The sequence below is a fragment of the Lolium perenne genome, chromosome 4, assembly GCF_019359855.2.
Source record: "Lolium perenne isolate Kyuss_39 chromosome 4, Kyuss_2.0, whole genome shotgun sequence".
Lineage (NCBI taxonomy): Eukaryota > Viridiplantae > Streptophyta > Magnoliopsida > Poales > Poaceae > Lolium > Lolium perenne.
This window is the reverse complement of record NC_067247.2, coordinates 176,443,246-176,464,543: the sequence shown is the minus strand read 5'-3', so window position 1 is coordinate 176,464,543 and position 21,298 is coordinate 176,443,246. Positions and strand designations below refer to the sequence as shown.

At 45.8% G+C, this 21,298-nt stretch overlaps 1 protein-coding gene and 1 long non-coding RNA gene across 2 annotated transcripts; one reads left to right on the top strand and one right to left on the bottom strand.

Moving 5' to 3' along the window:
- Positions 1-5,576: 5,576 nt before the first annotated feature.
- LOC127294600 (probable beta-D-xylosidase 2) lies at positions 5,577-8,514 on the top strand. The gene is made up of 4 exons (XM_051324450.2): positions 5,577-6,057; positions 6,157-7,117; positions 7,247-7,591; positions 7,679-8,514. Exons 1-4 carry the CDS (start codon positions 5,584-5,586, stop codon positions 8,317-8,319), a joined length of 2,421 nt encoding a protein of 806 aa, XP_051180410.1. The 5' UTR covers positions 5,577-5,583; the 3' UTR covers positions 8,320-8,514.
- Positions 8,515-14,410: 5,896 nt separating this feature from the next.
- LOC127348765 (uncharacterized) lies at positions 14,411-16,026 on the bottom strand. The gene is made up of 3 exons (XR_007879931.2): positions 15,729-16,026; positions 15,022-15,218; positions 14,411-14,677 (listed from the first exon to the last, which is right to left on the bottom strand). It is a non-coding gene; the product is annotated as an uncharacterized lncRNA (long non-coding RNA).
- Between the last annotated feature and the right edge of the window lie 5,272 nt (positions 16,027-21,298).

The window sequence follows — 21,298 nt, the reverse complement described above, 5'->3', positions numbered from 1 at the left end:
AATTTAGTTTTCCATGCTCGCACTGAACACATTGAGATTAACTTTCACTTTGTTCGTGAAAGAGTTGCAAATAAAAGGCTAGATATTAGAGTTGTCTCTAGTAAATATCAGGTTGCAGATGGCTTTACAAAAGCACTTCCAGTTAGGAATCTACACGAGCTTAGGCGTAATCTAAATCTTGTATCAAGGTTAGATTAGGGGGGGGGGGGGGGGGCTAATAGAGTTGTAATACCGCACTATACGGATATATTGTAGTACACCGCATGTATAGTGCCCCACATGTAATACCTGACAAGGGTTGTTCTTGCCCTCTATATAACAAGCAACCTGGCCCTCTGGAGGTTAACCGATTCCACTACGTTAGTAAATAGTATGAACGTGCCTAGTTACGCACATTTGCCACACACCTTTTGTGACGAATTGGACACACCCAAGGTTTAGTCCCTCTCTAGACCCGGAGAGTTCACTTAACCGACTCGGAGCATCAGGAATGCCAACCTGGGCCATCGTCGGTGGCTTAGCTATCCTTATCATCCTGGTCTCATCACTAGGGAGGAAGGAACAGTGAGCCCAATTGTATCGTGGGCTTCTCGGTCCCACTACCAGCTTGGTTGCTACCATCATGTTTGTCGTGTGGAAAGTGGAAACCAATACATCTGGTATTTGTTCTCGAGGTAATGAAAATAAATGTAAAATATTGATATCTGAACAAATTGTTAATAGCTGTGAAAAAATCCAGAGTTAATACAAATACAAATGTGGTGTTGAATTTTATATAAAATATTGATATCAAAATGGATATATATGTATCTGAATAGAATTAGGTTAACTAATTCCAGCAGTTTTTAGGCATGTATGACAATTATTCAATCTAACATGTGGCCAATTATGTTTCTTTGTGATCCGAAAAATAACTTTTGAACTTGAGTTCATATGCTCCTGGTTGAATAAAAAATCAAATAAAATAGCAAACAAATTCAAAAAAATCTGAAATTTTGTACAATAAACATGAAAAAGCTGCACACCAAAAATATCCGAGAAAAGACATATTTAATGGTATGCGCAAAAAGACAAAATACGGTGTTGTTTGAAACATCTAGATATTATCATTCCGATTTGCTTTTTTCGCATAGACCATTTAGACTTTGCTTTGATTCAAATACTTAAATTTTTTGGGACTGCGGTCCCCCGAGTTTTATCATAAATGATGTAACGACCGATGTATCGTTGTTCCAAGTGAAATAGAAAGCGCCAGGTAGTCTTTCCGTCAAAAGAAAAATTTCTCCCTATACATTCTAGCAATCCAGCAGCAGCGAACCATTTTCCAATCCAGTCCCAAAGTTCATGCTCACATCCCTGCATGTCCGCGTGCCAGAACTGGTAACCAAACGAACACTCACAGTGCAGAAACTTGAATTTGTTTGCTCCGGAGATATCCAAATCGAAGAGAGCCTAGAAACTGACCGCGCGTCGGCGATCTTGAGGGCAAAGAAGACCCAAGGAATCGCTTGCGTATCCTATTACATAGTTTGTTGGCTTTAGTTTTCCTCTGACACAGCTTCAAATTTGCTAATACTTGGTTAAATAATGAGGATTTCCTGTTGTAAGTTGCAAATATTTGGACGCAACTCCGATCCTATCGACATGTTAAACATCAAGCTAAAAATATTTAAAAAATATTTCAAAGGCTGGGGGTCTAATTTATTTGGTCATGTTAAAAAAAAGAAAGATAGAGTTAAAATAGAGCTCTATCCCTTAGATCAAGAGGAGGATAAAAGGGAGTTGGCTCCTAAGAAGGTGGTAAAAAAGACACAAATCAAGGTGGAGCTATATAACATACATGCAGAGGAAGAGTCTTATTGGCACCAAATATCTCATGCTAGGTGGGTTTTGCATGGTGATCAGAACACTTCCTATTCTCGTAAGATTGCTAATGGAAGGAAAAAAAGAAACACAGTCCATTCCCTGGATGATAATGGTGTACTTGTAGAAGGCATGGGAGATTTGCTAATTCATGCCACAGACTATTACAAAAAATGGTTTGGTCCAGCCCCTAGTAACATGTTCAACTTATCTCCTAACTTGTGGACTGATGAAGAAACCTTAAATGCCGCTGATAATGCTGACCTAACCAGACCCTTTACTACTGAGGAGATTAAAAAAGCTCTTTTCTCTATGGAAACTAATCGTGCTCCGGGTCCGGATGATATCTCTAGTGAGTTCTACCAACATTTCTGGGAAGTAGTAAAAGATGATATCATGAACTTATTCTATGGTTTCTATAATGGAACTTTGGATCTGCAATGCCTTAACTATAAGGTAATAACCTTGCTACCAAAAATGGCTGATGCCAGCAAAATTCAGCAATTTAGACCCATTTGCCTTCTTTGATGCATTTATAAGTTGATTACAAAAAATTGGCAACACGGCTAGAACCTTATGCAAGCAAGCTTTTTAGTGTTCAATAAATGCTTTTATTAAGAACATGTATCTTATGTATGGAGTCTTTTCTTTACACGAGATTATGCATCATGTGCATGTTAAAAAACAAGTGGGTATCATTTTGAAAATTGATTTCGAAAAAGCATATGGCATGGTTAATTGGGACTTCCTCCTAGGTTGTCATGAGACGAGAGGTTTCTGCTCCCTTTGGTGTTCTTGGATTAGACAATCCTTAAATAATGGGACAGTGAGTGTGAAAATTAACAATGAGATGGGTCCCTATTTTAAGAGCGCTAAAGGGGTGCGTCAAGGTGACTCCATGTCTCCCTTTTTGTTTAATATGGTTGGAGAAACTTTAACGAAAATGGTTTTACAAGCGCAACAAAATGGTTTGCTTAGTGGTTTGGCCATTGATCTTGTTGAGAATGGTGTCGCTATTCTTCAATATGCGGATGACACGGTCTTATGTTTGTCGCATAACCCTAAGAATGCTATGAATCTTAAGTTGTTGCTATACATGTTTGAGCTCATGTCGGGTCTACAAATAAACTTTATGAAAAGTGCAATTTTTTCAATCAACGCGGACAATGATACACAAATTTTTATTCTGACTTGTTCAATTGTCAAGTGGGGCAATTACCCATGAAGTATCTGGGTATGCCAGTTACTTTTGCTACCGTAAAAAATATTGACTAGGACTTCCTGGATCGGTGACCCGACAACCTCTGGAGGGCGTCTGGTCCTACTGGATTCTAGCCTATCCGGTGTCCCCTATTTTTATATGTCTATGTTCCTGATGAACAAGACATTTGTGGAGAAAATTGACAAGCATAGAAGAATTTTTTTGGGGGCTGGTAAGAAGAACAAAAGGAAATATCATTTGGTTAAATGGACAAGAATTTGTCGCTCAAAAAAATAAAGGGGGTCTGGGTGTCAAGGACCTTAGGAAGCAAAACATCAGTCTCCTATGTAAGTGGTGGTGGAAACTAGATATATAAAATGTCATGTAGCAAACCATCGTTAAAGCCAAGTATCTTAGAAATAAGTCAGTCGCCTCGGTTAAGCCGAGAGTGCAAGATTCTCCTGGATGGAAAAATCTGTTAAAAGTAAATGATTTCTGTTTTGCGGGGAGAAAAGTTATGCTGCAAAAAGGGAACCTTGTGAGGTTCTTGATGGTCCCTTGGCTTGATGATACTCCTTTATGTGAATCCTTCACAACTCTTTTTGACATTTGTCAAGGGAAAGATTGGATGTTTTAGAAAGTCATGAGTTGTAATTTGATTGTTCCTTTCCGGAGGAGGATGTTACCTGACATGGTGTCTCAGTGGGATTTTATTAAAACCTGTGCTCTTAGTCCTAGCTCCCTGAATTCGGATATAGTTACCTGGAGCTTGAGTGCTAATGGTTGTTTCTCCACCAAATCGATGTATCAACATATAGAGAAGAACTTGGCTGGATCTCATAATAAGTGGATTTGGAAAGCAAAAATCCCTTTGAAAATTAAAATTTTCTTGTGACAGCTCTTTCAAAATGCTATTTTAACAAGAGACAATCTTAAAAAGCGAAAGTGGGTTGGTTCTCCTCTATGTTCCTTTTGTTACCAGGAGGAGACTATGAGACATTTATTCTTTGAATGTTCTAATGCTAAGGTGGTCTGGGGCAACCTGGGAGAGATCTAAGGGACTCCGATGTGTCCCTCTTCTTTATGGCAAAGTGTGGCATGGTTTTATCAGTTTTATCCTCAAGGGAGGAAATTTCATATGTTGCTTCTTGCTGCCATTTGCTTGGCGATTTGGAATGTTAGGAATAAAATAACTTTTCAGAAAGATGTTGTCCGTTCCCCTATGGTGACCATTGCTATGATCTGTTTGTTGTCTGTTCGGGCGTGAAGATGGGGAAAGGATCAAGCTGGGAGCGGACCAAATGCTCCACCAGGCGTCTGCGCTTCACTCCAATGCGGCTCCGGCGACTCGAACCGCTAGACCGTGGATGGCGGAGTTTGATTATCCCCTGTAGTTGTTGATGATCTTTTGCAGTAGTTCATGGAAGATTCTTCTGGCTGGATGGTTTTGCTAGTTGTATGCTTGATATGTGTTGGTACCCTTTGAACCCCTGTAGTGTAGGGTAAGTTTTTTGCCCCACAGCTTGGTTTTCGATGCCGAGATCTAGCAGCGGGTTTTCCTACCACTTTGTTTTCCTTTGCTGGGCATGGTCTGTCCCTTTGTTTTCGTTTCTCCTGTTTTGTTCTGGAAACTGAACATGTGTATTTCCGTTATGCTTGTAATGGAAAAGGAAAAAGTCCCAGTTGGAAGTTTTCCTCCGACACCTCATCCAGATTGACGAGGAAGATTTTACTATGTGGATACCAATGACTGTTAGTCAAAGCTACGTACCACAAACTGTTTCTCTTCAATGTCTTAGCCGATCAGTATTTATACGTTTCATAGGAAGAGTTGTTGATGTTCGGAGCATGCAACTGTGATGAACTTAATGACAGTTATGCAGTCCCTTGTCACGAAAAACGGGTGATCTTTTACCATTCAATTTGTATGAAGTGCAGGCCGGCATATGTTGCCAGTTGCCACACACTCTTGGATACAAAAGCATGTACACGAGCAAACTGCAGGGTGAAAGCATCGCAAGCCGTGATCCTCCCTGTGAACTGAGAAACTAGCACTAGCAAGCATCGCAAGCCGTGATCTATACACGTACGATATGTGTATCCACCACGTTCGGCACGTCCACACCGCACAGCACCACAATGAGCACGTTTGATTCGATCCGCACGTGAGTGTAAATATCCGACACCAAATTAAGCCTAGTTTTCTCTCTTCTTATCTGTAAAACAAACAAACAAATAAACAAACCGTGATTTCAGGTTGTTCGTTAATCGCTCCGGCAACTAGCTCCTCTCCACGTCAGTATTCCGGTGAGTTATCTATCTATCTATCTATCCATGCGATCGACGCATGGATGTCGCCGGCCGCCCGCAGAACCAAATTTCAAATTTCGAAAATTTGTTAGTTCCCTCCACAGTCCACGCGCATCTTGCTAGCTCCCTATATATACACATCACACACGCACCAACTCTCCACATCGATCTCACACACCGGCCGGGACCATCTCGATCAGGTAGGAACAATGGCGCCCTCGTCCAGGCATCTGCTTCTCCTCCTCCTAGCCACCACCCTCATCGTCCCGCGCGCCTCCTCCCACGACGACGGCGGCGCCGGCAAGGCCGTGTACACCAAGGTCTGCGACGAGTCCCGGTTCGAGGCGGCCGGGCTGGTCATGTCCCGGTACCCGTACTGCAACGCGTCCATTCCGTACGCCGACCGCGTGCACGACCTCATCGGCTGGATGACGGTGGAGGAGAAGGTGTCCAACCTCGGGGACTGGGCCGACGGCGCGCCCCGTATAGGGCTGCCGCCCTACATGTGGTGGTCGGAGGCTCTGCACGGGCTCTCCAGCACCGGCCCCACCACCAAGTTCGACGACCCCAAGAAGCCCCGCCTCCACTCCGGCCGCGCCGCCGTCTTCAACGGCACCGTCTTCGCCAACGTCATCAACAGCGCCGCATCCTTCAACGAGACCCTCTGGATGTCCATCGGACAGGTAACCTACAGTCACGCACATGTCACGCATGTCAATGCCACGTCGTAAGCTTTTTCATGCACTAACAAACTTGCTGTGGCAATGGTGTTTTGTTGGCAGGCGATCTCGACGGAGGCTCGCGCGATGTACAACCTGGGCAAGAGCGGGCTGACTTACTGGAGCCCCAACATCAACGTGGTGCGCGACCCGCGGTGGGGCCGCGCACTGGAGACCCCCGGCGAGGACCCCTACGTCGTCGGCCGCTACGCCGTCAACTTCGTGCGCGGCATGCAGGACGTCCCGGGCCACGCCGGCGCCGGCGTCGACCCCATGTCCCGCCCGCTCAAGACCGCCGCCTGCTGCAAGCACTACGCCGCCTACGACGTCGACGACTGGTACGGCCACAACCGCTTCAAGTTCGACGCCCGCGTCGAGGAGCGCGACATGGTCGAGACCTTCCAGCGCCCATTCGAGATGTGCGTCCGCGACGGCGACGTCAGCAGCGTCATGTGCTCCTACAACCGCGTCAACGGCATCCCGGCATGCGCCGACGCGCGCCTGCTCTCCGGCACCATCCGCCGCGACTGGGGCCTCCACGGCTACATCGTCTCCGACTGCGACGCCGTGCGCGTCATGGCCCTCAACGCCACATGGCTCGGCTACACCGCTGTCGAGGCCAGCGCCGCCGTGCTCAAGGCAGGGCTCGACCTCGACTGCGGGATGAGCTGGATCGTGCAGGACGGCAAGCCCGTCATGGACTACCTCACCTCCTACGGCATGGAGGCCATCCGCATGGGCAAGATGCGCGAGGCCGACATCGACAACGCCCTCACCAACCTCTACATGACGCTCATGAGGCTCGGCTACTTCGACGGCATGTCAAAGTACGAGACCCTCAACGAGAAGGACATCTGCACCGACCAACACAAGAGCCTCGCCCTCGATGGCGCCAGGCAAGGGATGGTGCTCCTCAAGAACAACGACAACCTTCTGCCCCTAAACGCCGACAAGCTCGGCGCCGTCACCATCCGCGGCCCGCACGCCGAGGCACCCGAGAAGGTCATGGACGGTGACTACACAGGTCAGATCACTTGTTCTGAAACTACTCAACAGAGTTTGCACTTACTGGTCGACACATCACATACTCAAATGCTGCACATTCTCTTCAACTTATGATTAATTGCTGCCCCTTGTTCTTCTGTAAATGCAGGGCCGCCGTGCCGGTACGTGACGCCGCTGGAAGGCATAAGCAAGGACGTGAAGATCGCGCATGCCGCAAACGTGACCATCTACTTCGGTGGCATAAATATGCACATCGAGAGAGAAGGCAACGACAGGGAGGACATCCTCCTGCCCAAGAACCAGACCGAGGAGATCCTCCGTGTCGCAGAGGCCTCGCCGAACCCGATCGTCCTCGTCATCCTGTGCGGCGGCGGCGTCGACATCTCCTTCGCGCATGGCAACCCCAAGATCGGTGCCATCCTCTGGGCAGGGTACCCCGGCGGTGAAGGTGGGCAGGCCATTGCCGATGTCATTTTCGGAAGATACAATCCAGGTAAGGAAAACGCAAACTTACTTACACTTCGATCATCAAAGCACATCTTGGAATGTTGTGGATGTAATTGAATGATCCATCGAGCAGGTGGAAGGCTGCCACTGACATGGTTCAAGAACAAGTACATCCACCAGATCCCCATGACGTCCATGGCGCTCCGGCCGCGGCCAGACCACGGATACCCGGGGAGGACGTACAAGTTCTACGACGGGCCGGAGGTGCTCTACCCGTTCGGCCACGGCCTCAGCTACACCAAGTTCCGATACGAGCTGACTGACGCCGCCAAAGGCGCCACCGTCAAGATCTCGGCCGCCGGCCGGCACTGCAAGCGGCTTAGCTACAAAGCCGGCACCCTACACGCCACCCCCTCGTGCCCGGCGATCGACGTCGCCAGCCACGCGTGCGAGGAGACCGTCGCCTTCAACGTCAGCGTCGTCAACCACGGCGACGCGGACGGCGTCCACGCGGTGCTGGTGTACACCATCCCGCCGCGAGATGTGGCCGGCGCGCCCATCAAGCAGGTTGTGGCGTTCCAGAGGGTGTTTGTCAAGGCGGGTAGCGCCGCGACCGTGGGGTTCAAGCTCAACGTGTGCAAGGCGTTCGGCATCGTGGAGAAGACGGCGTACACCGTCGTGCCATCCGGCATCAGCGCCATCCACCTCGAGAACGGGGACTCCTCGTCGCCGTCGTCCGTGTCTTTCCCCGTCAAGATTAGCTTCTATGCTTAGATTATAGTTTTTCTTTCTTGTTACTTTGTGCCTTTTTAGGATGGCTTCCTTCTTTTATTTACCACCAACGAGTTGAGGTGATTCAGCACTCTGCTGAATATTTTGTATCTTCAGTGTCCGAAGAGAACATCTTGTTCCTTCAGATTTTAGTTACGGCCGAGTTGCCATGAATCAAATGGTGGATTGGTACAACAATTCTCTAGATTGCAATGGTGAAAATATCTTGACTCTTGTTTCTTATCTACTAACGGTTCAAAGTGAACCACGTAACTCTAGCATTACTGAAAATAGTAAGTATATATGCACATGGAACGCACACCTATATATATGACAATCGACATGGAAAGAGAAAGCAAACAAAAAAAATAACAGTGTTTTCAGGACAGTTGCAAATGTTGGAATATCACAAGGTCCATGGATGCTTATGTTTGGACAAAAGGCATTTTCGAACATCATTTACCATTTTATTTACTACTTCATCCGTTCCATAAGTTTTATCATAGTTAATTTAAATTTAATTTTAAACTGAAACCAAAACCAAAAAAAATATTGACTAGAGGGAGTACCAATCATCTTATACGATCTTATGGCTTCATAGAAAATGTAGATATTCAATTTCTTATGGGCATGAAGCACATATAGGTAGTGAAAGTTAAGCATGAGAAGGAGCAACTAAAGAGTTCAAGATTTAATTTCAGACCCTGACTAACTTGCACCGCAGTTCAAACAAACAGATGCAGCCCAAATTCCATAATTAGAACGAAGGGCAATATCTCATCTTCATATTCTAGCTACATTTGAAAAGCTGATGGTCTATCATTCCGGAGATAAGAGAGACAAGCAAACACTTTTTTTTAAATCTAACATGCAGTGATATTGCATTGAACATTAAATTATCCATCGAACACCAGCATGAACACCAGCTCATGAGTCATGAGTTCAAACATGCACAAAGCGGTCATCACACTTTGCAAGCAGTTAGGACGTGGTTGAGAATCAAGAGGTCGGTCTTCTACACCTGAAATCAAGGCCACCCTACCAGATTTCTTCCCATCTTGTGATTCCTGAACATTTGTACTAGATATTAGGAACAAACTAGCCCCTCAATTCCCTCCCCAGAGCAGTTCTAGGGCAGAAATCGTAGGCGCCGCCAAAGACCTCCCACACGATGGATCCCATTTCACCGCGGGCATCGGCCGCGGTGGAGATGGGCTCGACAAGGTGTCAGGGTTAGAAGCATGCGGCACGGGCTCCTGGGGGCGGCTGACTTGGTCTGTTCCCGCAGAGATTTGATGGTTGCTGCATGCGACTATTTAGGCATCGCACCTTGGCCATGCAACGGTGGCGACCCTCTCCATGGCCGGCAACAGATGCTATCCGGTGATGGATGGAGGCAGTAGCTGCGGATCTGGCTCTCACATGAATCTACCACTAGCGTGGTCCATGAACGGTCGGCGACGCGCAAATTGGCTGGTTAGGGGCTGCTGGAGTCCCATCATTGTTCCAGTGGCTGTGTACACCTCCATGGCGCAGCTTCTGCACAGACCCAATCAACTACGGATTCGGGGAGGCATGATTGCCGGTGAAAAACAAGCGACCTCGTTCAAGGCAGACCATGTGTTGGTGCATATACATCATTACCTTGTTGGAGGTATCGTTCTAGCAGTTCTAGCCCCTATCTCTGTTGTTTTGGGGGAAACCTTTGAGCATCTCCAGTCGTGTCCCCCAAAGCGTCCCCCAAACCGCGCCGGATCGAGCATTTGGGGGACGTGTTTTGTTCATGCCGCGTTTGGGGGATGTCGCTCCCCAGTCGCGCCCCCCAAACGCCACCCCCAAACATTAAATAAGGGTTTTTGAAAACACAACCATTTATTAAATATGGCATGCAAATAAATATGTTTGCGGAGATTGTTTTCAAACTAAAATACAACGAACAGTAAAACAACAAATAAATAGGGCTACATCAATGTACCGCAGCATTTCCTTTGATCGTCCATAAATGCTGTTGATCGTGAACATTGTTATCACGGATCTCTGCGTGCATGGCTAGGAAATCAGCAAAATCTGCAGGCAACTCTTCATCAACCTCCGCAAGAGGGCCTTGACACTCATACGGACCAACATGTGACTGATACGCGTACATCACGCGTCCGTTGGGAACCCCAAGAGGAAGGTGTGATGCGTACAGCGGCAAGTTTTCCCTCAGTAAGAAACCAAGGTTTATCGAACCAGTAGGAGCCAAGAAGCACGTTGAAGGTTGATGGCGGCGGAGTGTAGTGCGGCGCAACACCAGGGATTCCGGCGCCAACGTGGAACCTGCACAACACAACCAAAGTACTTTGCCCCAACGTAACAGTGAGGTTGTCAATCTCACCGGCTTGCTGTAACAAAGGATTAGATGTATAGTGTGGATGATGATTGTTTGCAGAGAACAGTAGAACGAGTATTGCAGTTGATTGTATTCGATGTAAAAGAATGGACCGGGGTCCACAGTTCACTAGAGGTGTCTCTCCGATAAGAATAAGCATGTTGGGTGAACAAATTACAGTTGGGCAATTGACAAATAAAGAGGACATGACCATGCACATACATGTTATGATGAGTATTGTGAGATTTAATTGGGCATTACGACAAAGTACATAGACCGCTATCCAGCATGCATCTATGCCTAAAAAGTCCACCTTCAGGTTATCATCCGAACCCCCTCCAGTATTAAGTTGCAAACAATAGACAATTGCATTAAGTATGGTGCGTAATGTAATCAACAAATATATCCTTAGACATAGCATTGATGTTTTATCCCTAGTGGCAACAGCACATCCACAACCTTAGAGGTTTCTGTCACTCCCCCAGATTTAATGGAGACATGAACCCACTATCGAGCATAAATACTCCCTCTTGGAGTTACAAGCAAAAACTTGGCCAGAGCTTCTACTAGCAACGGAGAGCATGCAAGATCATAAACAACACATAGATAGATTGATAATCAACATAGCATAGTATTCATTATTCATCGGATCCCAACAAACACAACATGTAGCATTACAGATAGATGATCTTGATCATGTTAGGCAGCTCACAAGATCCAACAATGATAGCACAATTAGGAGAAGATGACCATCTAGCTACTGCTATGGACCCATAGTCCAGGGGTGAACTACTCACACATCACTCCGGAGGCGACCATGGCGGTGAAGAGTCCTCCGGGAGATGATTCCCCTCTCCGGCAGGGTGCCGGAGGCGATCTCCTGAATCCCCCGAGATGGGATTGGCGGCGGCGGCGTCTCTGGAAGGTTTTCCGTATCGTGGCTCTCGGTACTGGAGTTATTCTCGACGAAGGCTTATGTAGGCGGAAGGGTAGGTCAGGGGGCGCCACGAGGGGCCCACACCACAGGCCGGCGCGGCCAGGGCCTGGGCCGCGCCGCCCTGGTGTGTGGCGGCCTCGTCGCCCCACTTCGTTTCCTCTCCGGACTTCTAGAAGCTTCGTGGAAAAATAAGATCCTGGGCGTTGATTTCGTCCAATTCCGAGAATATTTCCTTGCTAGGATTTCTGAAACCAAAAACAGCAAAAAACAACAACTGGCTCTTCGGCATCTCGTTAATAGGTTAGTGCCGGAAAATGCACAAATATGACATAAAGTATGCATAAAATATGTAGGTATCATCAATAAAGTGGCATGGAACACAAGAAATTATCGATACGTTGGAGACGTATCAGCATCCCCAAGCTTAGTTCCTACTCGTCCCGAGTAGGTAAACGATAACAAAGATAATTTCTGAAGTGACATGCCATCATAATCTTGATCATACTATTGTAAGCACATGTAATGAATGCAGCGATTCGAAGCAATGGTAAATACAATGAGTAAACAATTGAATCATGTAGCAAAGACTTTTCATGAATAGTACTTTCAAGACAAGTATCAATAAGTCTTGCATAAGAGTTAACTCATAAAGCAATAAATTCAAAGTAAAGGTATTGAAGCAACACAAAGGAAGATTAAGTTTCAGCGGTTGCTTTCAACTTATAACAAGTATATCTCATGGATATTGTCAACATAAAGTAATATAACAAGTGCAATATGCAAGTATGTAGGAATCAATGCACAGTCACACAAGTGTTTGCTTCTTGAGATGGAGAGAAATAGGTGAACTGACTCAACATAAAAGTAGAAGAAAGGCCCTTCGCAGAGGGAAGCATTGATTGCTATATTTGTGCTAGAGCTTTGATTTTGAAAACAAGAAACAATTTTGTCAACGGTAGTAATAAATCATATGCATCATGTAAATTATATCCTACAAGTTGCAAGCATCATGCATAGTATACTAATAGTGCCCACACCTTGTCCTAATTCGCTCGGATTACCTGGATTATCACCGCAATACATATGTTTTAACCAAGTATCACAAAGGGGTACCTCTATGCCGCCTGTACAAAGGTCTAAAGAGAAAGCTCGCATTGGATTTCTCGCTTTTGATTATTATCAACTTAGACATCCATACCGGGACAACATAGACAACAGATAATGGAAGCATTCAACAACAATTAATATTCTCATAAGAGATTGAGGATATTTGTCCAAAACTGAAACTTCCACCATGGATCATGGCTTTAGTTAGCGGCCCAATGTTCTTCTCTAACAATATGCATGCTCAAACCATTCAACTCATGGTAAATCGCCCTTACTTCAGACAAGACGAACATGCATAGCAACTCACATGATATTCAACAAAGAGTAGTTGATGGCGTCCCCAGGAACATGGTTATCGCTCAACAAGCAACTTATAAGAAATAAAATGCATAAGTACATATTCAATACCACAATAGTTTTTAGGCTATTTGTCCCATGAGCTATATATTGCAAAGATAAAGAATAGAAATTTTAAAGGTAGCACTCAAGCAATTTACTTTGGAATGGCGGAGAAATACCATGTAGTAGGTAGGTATGGTGGACACAAGTGGCATAGTGTTTGGCTCAAGATTTGGATGCATGAGAAGTATTCCCTCTCGATACAAGGTTTAGGCTAGCAAGGTTATTTGAAACAAACACAAGTATGAACCGGTACAACAAAACTCACATAAAAGACATATTGTAAGCATTATAAGACTCTACACCGTCTTCCTTGTTGTTCGACCCTTACTAGAAAATATCTAGACCTTAGAGAGACCAATTATGCAAACCAAATTTTAGCAAGCTCTATGTATTTCTTCACTAATAAGTGCAAAGTATATGATGCAAGAGCTTAAACATGAGCACAACAATTGCCAAGTATCAAATTATTCAAGACATTCTACCAATTACCACATGTAGCATTTCCCGTTTCCAACCATATAACAATTTAACGAAGCAGTTTCAACCTTCGCCTTGAATATTATGAGTAAAGCCTAAGGACATATTTGTCCATATGCAACAGCGGAGCGTGTCTCTCTCCCACACAATGAATGCTAGGATCCAACTTTATTCAAACAAAACAAAAACAAAAACAAACAGACGCTCCAAGCAAAGTACATAAGATGTGATGGAATAAAAATATAGTTTCACTAGAGGAACCTGATAATGTTGTCGATGAAGAAGGGGATGCCTTGGGCATCCCCAAGCTTAGACGCTTGAGTCTTCTTGAAATATGCAGGGGTGAACCACCGGGGCATCCCCAAGCTTAGAGCTTTCACTCTCCTTGCTCATATTGTATCATCCTCCTCTCTTGATCCTTGAAAACTTCCTCCACACCAAACTCAAAACAACTCATTAGGGCTTGTTTGGTACTAGAGTTTTCGTGGGGATTAGTGGGGATAATACTCTAGAGTATTGGGTGATCCCCTACAGTCACCCAATCCCTACAAAACCCCATTCCATGCAATCCCAAATCCCCACTCTTAAAAACTTTCATTTGGTTGGTAGGGATTGGTGCACAACGGAAATTAAAATCAACAAGGCAAACCAATATACAAGTAGCAAAGATTTAATTTTTATGTCATTGGTCAAACAGCAGTGACATTGAAATATGAACTGAAGCTTATTTGAGTTTTTTGCGCATGTCCCTGAGTATCACGTGCAATACGACAGTGGCATTAAAAGCCGAAAACCCAGGATAAATGATACATATGTTTGTGCTAAGACTAAGTAAAGTTAGACTCATGGAAAAGGAACTCATGTTGTCACAATTCCCGTCACCGACAAAAAAGAACATGGCAATGTTGACCAACCATGCCACTACAAAATGTTATAACAAGTTGCACCAATCAACAACAAACACAGTCCTTAGACCAACATCTGAAGCGAGCACACATCTCAGGTGCCATCACAGAGCGCCACGGTAGACGGAAGCAGTGGCTGCGGAGGCTTTTAGAAGATAAAACCTGAATAAAACATGGCATTGAAATAAGTTTGGTCAGAACATCCAAAATGCTCAAAATGCCGAAATATGGCTTGGTATACAAATTAAAGCGCATCGCAAGTATGTTTGAGTTGTATTATCATATTTACATGTAGTCTATTAACAGAAAATGATAATAAAGCTATTGAGTTGTCAAGTGCCTTTGCATTTCAGATAATAATACTTGGATATCAGAGAGTAATTAAAAAAGAATGACCAAAAGCATCTACTTTGCACACACATTATTCAAAACAGGGGCAGAAGTTAAAAGTTCAAAACAGGGGCTAGCAATGCAATAGAGAGGGAGAGAGAGAAGGGGGCTATTACCTGCCATCATGGTAAGTTGGCCATCTCACTGCGAAGCCAAGTTAGTGCACTGCCATCATTGTCCTCGACGTACACAAATTATACCAGGAGAAACTGAGCGATGCCACCATCCACACCAACTAATTAATTCAGTTGAAGGTATTTAGCAGCCGTTGTTGGAATCTGACAGCCGATGGGACACTAAGTTGTGTTCTCAGCTGCAAAGAACATAAGTTACAGAGAACACAATGATAAATGCAAAGAAATTGTGTTCTCAGCTGCACCAGCAATCAAGCATAGCATTATCTGGTTGGAATAAGCTCTGGTTTGATCTCATCAAGGATGGCATCAGTGAACCAGTAGCAAGTGTTGATGAAACTACCAACGTAGTGAAGTAGTATCCTAGTACAGTTTTCTATACATGAAACTACCAGCGTAGTGGAGTAGTAGACTAGTACAGTTTTCAGTTAGCACTTAGCAGTAGCATAAATTGGGAAGTTTTTCATCGACCAGCTACCAAGAAGGCATCAACAAATTCTACTTGTTTTGGGTTAGTAGCACAAAGTAACTGAAGACCAATGACAAGTTATAAGAACAGAGGCGTTCAGGAGTCAGAGAGGACATCAAACAAAGGACCTTCTCGCAGCTCATATCAGGCGACGGGCTAGCAATGCAAGAGGGGGTAACAGTGAAGGGTGGGGTTGGAGGGAAGGGCGGCCGGGGCTTACCGGAGATAGGGCCAGATCGGAGTATAGGTATGGCGGGAGGTGCCGTCTCCGGTCAGATGCCAAGAACGATGGCGGCGATGTGGAGCGGCTAGGCGGGATCCATGATTGGCTTCGCCGGTGAGACGCCGAGGACGAACCGGCCCTTTATTCGCCCCTCTCGCAGCTCTCGCTGCCCTCCCACAGGTCTCGCTCGCCGCCCCTCTCGCCGGCGTCTCCCTCGGTCGCCGCCGATTGTGGATGGGTTGCAGCTCTCGGTGGGATTTGCACGGGACGAGGACGGAGACGAGACGGGGACGGGGATAATACGTGAGGTCTAGGTCGAGTATTCGGTCCAAGACAAAAATAGGTCGGGGACGGGGTTGGCCGGGGATAGTCGGGTATTTTTTTGGCCCAAAACTCTTGTACCAAATGGACTTCTAGGGATTAGCGGGGATTTGGGGATGGGCCGGGATAATACTCGCCCATCCCCGCGAATACCCGTGAACCAAACGAGGCCTTAGAGGGTTAGTGCATAATCAAAATTCACATGTTCAGAGGTGACATAATCATTCTTAACACTTCTGGACATTGCACAAAGCTACTGAAAGTTAATGGAATAAAGAAATCCATCAAGCATAGCAAATCAGACAATGCGAAATAAAAGGCAGAATCTGTCAAAACAGAACAGTCCGTAAAGACGAATTTCTAAGAGGCACCAGACTTGCTCAAATGAAAATGCTCAAATTGAATGAAAGTTGCGTACATATCTGAGGATCACTCACGTAAATTGGCAGAATTTTCTTAGTTACCTACAGAGAATTCAGCCCAGATTCGTGACAGCAAGAAATCTGTTTCTGCGCAGTAATCCAAATCTAGTATGAACCTTACTATCAAAGACTTTACTTGGCACAACAATGCAACAAAACTAAGATAAGGAGAGGTTGCTACAGTAGTAACAACTTCCAAGACTCAAATATAAAACAAAAATGCAGTAGTAAAATCATGGGTTGTCTCCCATAAGCGCTTTTCTTTAACGCCTTTCAGCTAGGCGCAGAAAGTGTGTATCAAGTATTATCAAGAGATGATGCATTGGCCTTCTTACCAGAGGCTCTACGCTTACCCTTCTTACTCTTTGGTTTAGGGAATATATGATGGCATCCAGGTATGGAGGAACTTAGAGTGCCTTTTTCCACATCTATGGTTACTCCGAAGAGCTTTAGCAGGGATCTTCCAAGTGTGATTTGTCCTGTACCTACACATTCAATGACGAGATAATCAGTGGATACCGTTTTTCCAAGAAGGTTTGTGAATACTCCTTCAGCTATTCCCTTGGGAATTATAACAGAGTTATCAGTGAGAGTTATTCCTTCTCCTCCTTCGGTAAGTCCCCAGAGTGTCAAAGATTTATAGATACTTTCAGGCATAAGGCAAAATTCAGTCATAATATCACAACGAGCATCAAAATTTTTACCATCAATAGTAACTTTAATAGTGGGGTCCCACATTGATGGTTCAGAGTTTATAGGAACATAATCAAAATGCTCAAGGATCCGACCATACCCGTCTTTCAAGCAAGATACACTTGTCTCAAGAGTGTTCAATCTATTATAAATACTAACAAGGGATGGATCAAAATTATTAGTGGAGCTAGATGATGTAACCAATTTTTTTATGGCATTAAAAGCTTAATCCCCATCATAGTGGAGGAAATCTCCTCCCACTACAGCATCTAAGGCATATCTATAGCGAAGAATAAGCCCAAAATAAAAATTACTAAGAAGCAAACTTAGTGTCATTTTAGGTTCAGTTTTATTATATGAATCAAAACTTCTAGACCAAGCTTCTTTAAAACCCTCTTCACCCCTTTGTTTAAAAGTGAAGATCGATTCCTCGGGTGATAGAGTAACAACTACAGGACTAGTCATGGCAACAAAAATAAGGTAAATGCAAGTAACTAATTTTTTTGTGTTTTGAATATGGAGAATGCAAACAAGACAGTAAATAAAGTAAAACTAGCAACTAATTTTTTTGTGTTTTGTTTTAGTGCAGCAAACAAAGTAGTAAATAAAATAAACCAAGACAAAAACAAAGTAAAGAGATTGGAGGTGGAGACTCCCCTTGCAGCGTGTCTTGATCTCCCCGGCAACGGCGCGTAAAAACTTGATCTTGATACGCGTACAGCACGCGTCCGTTGGGAACCCCAAGAGGAAGGTGTGATGCGTACAACGGCAAGTTTTCCCTCAGTAAGAAAACAAGGTTTATCGAACCAGTAGGAGCCAAGAAGCACGTTGAAGGTTGATGGCGGCGGAGTGTAGTGCGGCGCAACACCAGGGATTCCGGCGCCAACGTGGAACCTGCACAACACAACCAAAGTACTTTGTCCCGACGTAACAGTGAGGTTGTCAATCTCACCGGCTTGCTGTAACAAAGGATTAGATGTATAGTGTGGATGATGATTGTTTGTAGAGAACAGCAGAACGAGTATTGCAGTTGATTGTATTCGATGTAAAAGAATGGACCGGGGTCCACAGTTCACTAGAGGTGTCTCTCCGATAAGAATAAGCATGTTGGGTGAACAAATTACAGTTGGGCAATTGACAAATAAAGAGGGCATGACCATGCACATACATGTTATGATGAGTATTGTGAGATTTAATTGGGCATTACGACAAAGTACATAGACCGCTATCCAGCATGCATCTATGCCTAAAAAGTCCACCTTCAGGTTATCATCCGAACCCCCTCCAGTATTAAGTTGCAAACAACAGACAATTGCATTAAGTATGGTGCGTAATGTAATCAACAAATATATCCTTAGACATAGCATTGATGTTTTATCCGTAGTGGCAACAGCACATCCACAACCTTAGAGGTTTCTGTCACTCCCCCAGATTTAATGGAGACATGAACCCACTATCGAGCATAAATACTCCCTCTTGGAGTTACAAGCAAAAACTTGGCCAGAGCCTCTACTAGCAACGGAGAGCATGCAAGATCATAAACAACACATAGATAGATTGATAATCAACATAGCATAGTATTCATTATTCATCGGATCCCAACAAACACAACATGTAGCATTACAGATAGATGATCTTGATCATGTTAGGCAGTTCACAAGATCCAACAATGATAGCACAATTAGGAGAAGACGACCATCTAGCTACTGCTATGGACCCATAGTCCAGGGGTGAACTACTCACACATCACTCCGGAGGCGACCATGGCGGTGAAGAGTCCTCCGGGAGATGATTCCCCTCTCCGGCAGGGTGCCGGAGGCGATCTCCTGAATCCCCCGAGATGGGATTGGCGGCGGCGGCGTCTCTGGAAGGTTTTCCGTATCGTGGCTCTTGGTACTGGAGTTATTCTCGACGAAGGCTTATGTAGGCGGAAGGGTAGGTCAGGGGGCGCCACGAGGGGCCCACACCATAGGCCGGCGCGGCCAGGGCCTGGGCCGCGCCGCCCTGGTGTGTGGCGGCCTCGTCGCCCCACTTCGTTTCCTCTCCGGACTTCTGGAAGCTTCGTGGAAAAATAAGATCCTGGGCGTTGATTTCATCCAATTCCGAGAATATTTCCTTACTAGGATTTCTGAATCCAAAAACAGCAGAAAACAACAACTGGCTCTTCGGCATCTCGTTAATAGGTTAGTGCCGGAAAATGCATAAATATGACATAAAGTATGCATAAAACATGTAGGTATCATCAATAAAGTGGCATGGAACACAAGAAATTATCGACACATTGGCGACGTATCAGTGACCTGGTCTGATTCTTGCGGTCATCCTCGATGATCATGTTGTGCACGATCACACAAGCCTGCATCACCTCCCACATTTGGTCGTGAGACCAGCTTAGAGCAGGGTACCGAACAATTGCAAGTTGAGCTTGAAACACACCAAATGCCCGCTCGACATCCTTCCTGCAAGCCTCCTGTCGTCTAGCAAAGTGGGAATTCTTCTGACCTGATGGATTCGAGATTGTTTTGACAAAAGTCGCCCATTCTGGATATATACCATCGGCTAGATAATAGCCTTTGGTATATTGGTGACCATTGATCTCATAGTTGCATGGTGGAGCATGCCCTTCCACCAGTCTGTTGAACACCGGAGACTGCTGCAACACGTTGATGTCATTGTGTGATCCGGCCATACCAAAGAAAGAATGCCAAATCCAGAGGTCATAATCTGTCGCAGCTTCAAGCACCACACTGCAATATCCATGACGCCATCTATATATACCTTACCAAGTAAACGGGTAGTTCTTCCATACCCAGTGCATGCAATCGATGCTTCCAAGCATTCCAGGAAATCCTCTGGCAGCATTTTGTGCCATGATCCTTGCAGTCTCTTCCTCAGTTGGCCCTCTCAAGTATTATTTGCCAAACTTTCCCACCACAGCTCGGCAAAACTTGTACATGCACTTAATGGTAGTATACTCACTCATGCGAAGTAGTCGTTGTGCAACATGGTATGCCCCTCCATCCTCTGCCGGGGCTTTGACTTCTTTCTCCCCGGCCTTGATCCTCCGCGGCGCGGCCTCCTCCTCTTCTCCGCCTCGGCGTTAAGCACGTCCTGGAGTGCCGTGATGATCAGCAAATGCTCCCGGAGGTCGTCGTCGAAGTCTTGCTCGTCCTCCGGCAGTAGGGAAATCATCTCGTCGTCGCTATCCATGTCCGAAGAAAAATCAAAGGTTAAAATTGGGCCGCGGCAGACGACGCAACGAACAATGCCCAATCGTGCGTACCTGGCAAGTCATCGAGCACCTTGTGTGCGTGGAGGTGGGGCGGATTTGGCGCCGCGTTCTGGGACGCGCAGGCGAGACGGCGGGATGACCGGCGAGAGTGCCAGCCGCGACGACGGTGCCGACTCTCAGAAGAGATCAGTCGTCGAAGTGGCCGGCAAATCCAGCGGCAGCGGAGGGATGGGAGGCGCAGGAGGGAAGGAGCGACGAGAAAAAAGGTGTGAACCAACAGTTAATGGAAATAGTCCCCGACATGTGGGAGCCCGCCTCTCTTTTCGGTGCGTCCGGCATCCCCGGTGCGTCCCCTGTGGGGCGGGGACGGCCTCGGGGCGCCGGACACCGTATCGGGGCGCGCCAGACAAAAATTGGCTTTGGGGGACGCGGCTGGGAACATTTTTTTTGTCCGGCGCGCCCCAAATCACTTTGAGGGATGCGACTGGAGATGCTCTTAGATCCGGATCTCCCAGATTGAATGATAACGATGATCAACATTGTTATCCTTCCTGGGGCATCGTTTGGAACGGGCCCTAGCTTGGAGCGTCGGGATGTGGAGCGGCATGGTTTATTCTACGTCTAAGTTAACGGGTTGCGGTGGCATGACGCAGTGGAGTCTCAGAGGCGTCCGTGTAATGATAGATACGTGTAGGATGGTGCCGTTGTCTTGACCCATGGAGACACTGATGGCAGACCTAGTGAGAGTTCCGCAAATCTCTACTCCGAAGATGGATCCACGATACGATGGTGGTGGCGGCGTTTTGTAGTGTGGGCATGCAGCGTGCTGAGCCCGTTGAACTAGATGTGTGCTCCCTAGCCCAGGCTCACCATAAGGTGAGTCGGTGATGCCCCTGAAT